At 38.8% G+C, this 6,296-nt stretch overlaps 1 protein-coding gene across 1 annotated transcript; it reads left to right on the forward strand.

Annotated features, from left to right (window-relative positions):
- Positions 1 to 3,810: 3,810 nt before the first annotated feature.
- Positions 3,811 to 5,895, forward strand: LOC122687567 (transcriptional adapter 1-like). The gene has a single exon (XM_043893142.1). It carries the CDS (start codon positions 3,856 to 3,858, stop codon positions 4,861 to 4,863), a length of 1,008 nt encoding a protein of 335 aa, XP_043749077.1. The 5' UTR covers positions 3,811 to 3,855; the 3' UTR covers positions 4,864 to 5,895.
- The last annotated feature ends 401 nt before the right edge of the window (positions 5,896 to 6,296 follow it).

The raw sequence follows: 6,296 nt of genomic DNA on the forward strand, positions 1-6,296 counted from the left end.
GCCCACATCTCCTGAATTGGCACACAGATTCTTTACCACTGAGCCCCCAAGGGAGCCCCATAAATGGAGCATAATTTTTAAAAATTATGAATCACTAAGTTCATTATATACTTGTAACTTACATAATAATTGTACATTTAGTACAAAAAAACAAAAAAACATGGATTCCTGAAGAAGCTCAACATATGATTAACATATGACCCAGCAATTCCATTCCTAGGCATATACCCCCACAAAATGAAAATATCAATACATGTCCCCACAAAAACTTGTACATAAATGTTCACAGCAGTGTGACTCATGATAGACAAAAACAGAAATAACTCAGTTGTCCTTCAACTGATACAGTAAGAAGCCACACAGGTGTGAGGACTCCAAAGAAAAGAGAGCTAGGAGAGCAGAAGGTGCTGGGGATGAGAACAGAGGAACCAGATCACACAGAGACTTACAGGCTTGGTTAAGATATTTATTTTTAATATTCAACAAGAGGAGGCAAAACAATTGAAAACAGGGACTCAGGTATATGTGAATGTTCACATCAGCATTATTCACAATAGTCAGAATGTGGAAATGAACCACATGTCCTGTAAGAGATGAATGAATATACAACTTGTGATACATTAATTTTTCCACCCATTCATGTTATTTTTATTTATTCATATTTTTAAAAATTGGAGTATAATTGCTTTAAATGCTGTTAGTTTCTACTGTTTCTAATGCTGTTAGTTTCTAGTTTCTAATGAAGTGACTCAGTGATATGCACACATATACACCCCCTCCCTCCTGTGCCTCCCCCTCCCCCTCCCACCATTCTAGGCTATCACAGGACATGTGGCATATTCTTACAAGGGAATATTATTTAGCCACAAAAAGAAATGAAATTCTGATATATAGACATCAACAACAGGGATAAACCTTGGAAAAATGAAAAAAGCCAGCCCGGAAAAGGACAAATATTGTATGATTCCATTTGTATGAAACATCTAGAGTAGATAAATTCATAGAGAAAGAAGGTGGATGAAATGTTAGTACGCCCTGTGCAGAGGGGAAATGAGAATTGAAGTGAAGTGAAGTGAAAGTTGCTCAGTCACGTCCAACTCATTGCAGCCGCATGTCTAGTATTCTCCAGGCCAGAATACTAGAGTGGGCAGCCTTTCCCTTCTCCAGGGGATCTTCCCAACCCAGGGATCGAACCCAGGTCTCCTGCATTTCAGGCAGATTTTTTACCAGCTGAGTCACAAGGAGAAATGAGAAGTTACTGCTTATTGACTACAGAGTTTCTATTGGGGATGATGAAGTTTTAGGAGCAGATGGTAAGGATAGCTGCACAGTATGAATGCACTTAATTTCACAGAACTGTACACTTAAAATGGTTAAAGTGGCAAATTTTATGTTGTATGTATTTTTACCATATTACCATATTTACCATTAACCATATTTCAAAAAAATGAAGAGAAGCCATTAACAGGTTTAAAGTAGACTGTAGGAGTGTGAGGCATGACTTGATCAAATTTAGGTTTTGCAAGGATCACTTTGGCTTTAGCACAGAAGAAGGATGGAATGAGTTCCAAGATGTATGTGAGGACATCAGCTAGATTTGCAATGGTGATAGACAGAATTGAGATATACAAATTTTATTTCCTATCTGTATAAATTTTGGCTTGGTGATTAAGTGAGGGGTAGGGAGGTAATAAAGATGTCAGTCTAGAGACCACTGGAGTAAGTCCAACTTTGAGTATGATAGGCTGTGTGACGTCCATGGAGTGATATCAAGTAGACAGCTTGCCATATGAGTCTGGAATTCAATGGAAATGTGTACACTAGAGATATAAAACAAAGATTTGAATCTCTCTTCTAAAAACTGTCAAAATGTTTGATATCCAATAATTTTTTAAAACTTTGGAGATACAGAAAAGAGAGAGACAAATGCAGTCCAGAATTATATATTGCTTGAAGGATAAAATTATTGGTACCCTGGGAAGAGACACAAGATTTAGTTTATCAGAGAGAAGGCAGAAATTGCAACACAGCCAGTGGTGGAAAAGCTACACTAATTAGTAAGAGATGTAAAAGGCTCAGCAAAGATAAAGCTAAGGAAACAACTGGGACTATGACAGATGGTATAACAGTTATACATCACCATTCACTGGGCACTTCAGACCATGGACTTAAGTCCAGAGAAGGCCAGGTGTGCTGGCCTCTCACCCGAGTGCCTTTGAAGCAGCCTGGCCTCCTAGCAGGACTCCTGCTTTCCTGCTGAACCTCTGTGCTGGGAGCCAACCATCATGCCCAACTTGGCGCTAAGAGCCTCACCACTCCGCAGAGCATTCTTGCTGTTTCCTGTAGATGGCCACCTGGCCTTGGGAAGGAGCCATTAAAGACCCAGGCCTATCAATGGCTGCCACAGAGTCAGCTAAGGGAGGCGAGACGATGAGGAAGCAGTATTCAAAGAGGAGCATCAGACTGGGGCTTGGGGCACGTGAATCCCTTTCAGACACAGTGACTCATAATACACCCCACTTCTGAGTCGGTGTTCGGGTTATAGTCTTATGTTCACTGCACAGAACCTGGCATAAAGAAAGCCTGGTGCAGTGTAACAGGTTTAAGGCCTCCATCCACACCTACCAATTGAGACATGGTTTTGAGGTGGGAATAAGCACCAAATCAGCTGAAATTTCAAAAAGGAAGAAAACACCTATTGTTGAAGAAACTTTATAGAAAGAGTGCTGGTTTCCAATCCCACTTCTGGGCATACACACCGAGGAAACCAGATCTGAAAGAGACACATGCACCCCATTGTTTATCGCAGCACTATTTATAATAGCCAGGACATGGAAGCAACCTAGATGCCCATCAGCAGATGAATGGATAAGGAAGCTGTGGTACATATGCACCATGGAATATTACTCAGCCATTGAAAAGAATTCATTTGAATCAGTTCTAATGAGATGGATGAAACTGGAGCCCATTATACAGAGTGAAGTAAGCCAGAAAGATAAAGACCAATACAGTATACTAACGCATATATATGGAATTTAGAAAGATGGTAACGATAACCCTATATGCAAAACAGAAAAAGAGACACAGAAATACAGAACAGACTTTTGGACTCTGTGGGAGAAGGCGAGGGTGGGATGTTTCGAGAGAACATCATGTATATTATCTATGGTGAAACAGATCACCAGCCCAGGTGGGATGCATGAGACAAGTGCTCGGGCCTGGTGCACTGGGAAGACCCAGAGGGATCGGGTGGAGAGGGAGGTGGGAGGGGCATCGGGATGGGGAATACATGTAACTCCATGGCTGATTCATGTCAATGTATGACAAAACCCACTGAAATGTTGTGAAGTGGTTAGCCTCCAACTAATAAAAAAAAAAATAAAATAAAACAAAAAAAAACCAAAACAACAACAACAAAAAAGAGTGCTGGTTTCATGGTTTCGTATATATATGTATGTGTATATATATATATATGAAATGTGTGTGTGTGTGTGTATATATATATATATGTATATATATTTGTAAGCAATTTGGCAGTATAGTAAATTTTCCTTAAAATTAGCACAGACATTCTATTCCAAGAAATGATCCTCAAGAAATAATCTAAAATACAAATATAAGCTTTAGGCACAATGATGTTCTATTATACAATTATTCAAAATAGTAAAAAGTTGGAAAAATCACAACGTTCAACAACTAGGGAGCAGTTAAGTGAATTAAGGCATTACCATGCATTATAATACTAGTCACCAAAAATATTTTTATAAAGATTATTTTTATTTGCTAAAAATGTTTATATGTAGTGTTAAGCCAGAAAACAAAAACAGAAAAAACTGTATATAGAATGTGACCTCAATGGCGACCTTTGTGAGCGAGCTGGAGGCGGCGAAGAAGAACTTGAGCGAGGCCCTGGGGGACAACGTGAAACAATACTGGGCTAACTTAAAGTTGTGGTTCAAGCAGAAGATCAGCAAAGAAGAGTTTGACCTTGAAGCTCATAGACTTCTCACACAGGATAATGTCCATTCTCACAACGATTTCCTCCTGGCTATTCTCACGCGTTGTCAGATTTTGGTGTCTACACCAGAGGGTGCTGGATCTTTACCCTGGACAGGGGGTTCTGCAGCCAAACCTGGAAAACCAAAGGGAAAGAAAAAGCTTTCTTCTGTTCGTCAGAAATTTGATCATAGATTCCAGCCTCAAAATCCCCTCTCAGGAGCCCAGCAGTTTGTGGCAAAGGATCCCCAGGATGACGATGACTTGAAACTTTGTTCCCACACAATGATGCTTCCTACTCGGGGTCAGCTTGAAGGGAGAATGATAGTGACTGCTTACGAACACGGGCTGGACAATGTCACCGAGGAGGCTGTCTCAGCTGTGGTCTACGCGGTGGAGAATCACCTTAAAGATATACTGACATCAGTTGTGTCAAGAAGGAAAGCTTACCGATTACGTGATGGTCATTTTAAATATGCCTTTGGTAGTAATGTGACTCCACAGCCACACCTGAAGAATAGTGTAGTAGCTTATAACAGCTTAATAGAAAGCCCTCCAGCCTTCTCTGCTCCTTGCGCCGGTCAGAACCCAGCGTCCCACCCGCCCCCTGATGATGCTGAGCAGCAGGCGGCCCTCCTGCTGGCGTGTTCTGGGGACACACTGCCCACGTCTCTGCCTCCAGTGAACATGTACGACCTTTTTGAAGCTTTGCAGGTACACAGGGAAGTCATTCCTACCCATACCGTATATGCTGTCAACATTGAAAGGATCATTATGAAACTCTGGCATCCAAATCACGAAGAGCTGCAGCAAGACAAAGTCCATCGCCAGCGCTTGGCAGCCAAGGAGGGGCTTTTGTTCTGCTGAATTAGGATTTGATGGTGTGGGACCCTCAGCAACCTCATTGATTATTGAATTGAATGTTTTGGGGATTCACATTTCAAGACTTAAGTGTATAGTGTACATATAATCTTTCCTATGGAAATGAGACAGTACATTTTGTGTTGCTACTGTGACACCATTAATATAAATCTGATTTTGATAATGACCCATATCTCTCTTGTGTATGTGTGTGTGTTCCCAATTATGGGACTAGGCACTGAGAAAGTTCTGTGCCTGGAATAGCGATGTTTGGGCATCTGAGCCCTAGTATCCTATGGTCTTCATGTGAGGTAGGTGACATTCTAGAACAAAGAAGCTGTTATAACTTTGTCTCCACAATCAGGAGGATGTCTGTTTGTTCAGAGACATCATGTATTCTGTATCTGGCAAGTCTAAAATCTCTGCTTTTCTCCTGAAGAACTGTTTTTTCTTAAACTGCTTTTAACAAAGTGTTAAAAGTTGGTTATCTTTGTTAGTCATCAGTTTAGTATACTTTTTTTTTGTGACCAGTTTTAACAGATACAGTTGCCTATTACAATATCATAGAAAATAAGACTTAGAAATACTATGCTGTTTGATAAGATAAAGTCTCTACTTTAAAAACCAAATGAGAATAATCTCTTAGGATGTAATTAACTTTATAAAAATATCTTCTCATAATTCCTTTCTTTTAGAGTTGTTAGGCCCAAAGACTTTGATTGGTAGGTTCATCTATTCCTATAGATGTCTTTAAGAAGTTCAGGTAAACATACTGGATTTATACTTGGTTAATTCTCCTGTTCTTGTGAAATATCCTTCCAAATGGCAGTGTTACTAATAACCAAGTTTGTTTCTTAAAAGATATGTTGCTTTTTTTATTCAAGAGATGTTATAGGTAGATACACTAGAATATACAGATGGGTTTAAGTAGGTCTAAATAATATATGTGTAGATAAGTATGTGTGGTTCAATATCTGGATCTGTGCATTTGTTTTTGTATTTTAAATGCAACAAATAAATCTTTTGGGGGAAAACTTACATAACGAATACTGCCTTCAGAAATATGAAGAGCCTTGCTTTCTGAGATCTTAGCAGAAACTTTTCAAAAGAATGTATCAGAAAGATAAAAAACAGGTTCCAAAAAAAAAAAAAAAAAAGAATGTGACCTCAAAGATACTAAGAAGGAAAAAAAAAAAGACAACAATTGAACAATAAAATAAATTTAGTTATCTCTGTAGTTCACAGAATTATGAGTGACTTTCTAAATCTCCAATAGCACTTTACAGATTTTCTGCAATGAGAAGATGTTTATTTTGTCATTGTAAACAATAAATATTAGAAAAAAAACAGAAAACAAAAGGATAAATTGGAAATTATGACTGAATTATCTCACTTATATGGGATTCAGAATTATATTAAATTTTGTCCTATCATAAACA

Source organism: Cervus elaphus, chromosome 31 (assembly GCF_910594005.1).
Source record: "Cervus elaphus chromosome 31, mCerEla1.1, whole genome shotgun sequence".
Taxonomy (NCBI): domain Eukaryota; kingdom Metazoa; phylum Chordata; class Mammalia; order Artiodactyla; family Cervidae; genus Cervus; species Cervus elaphus.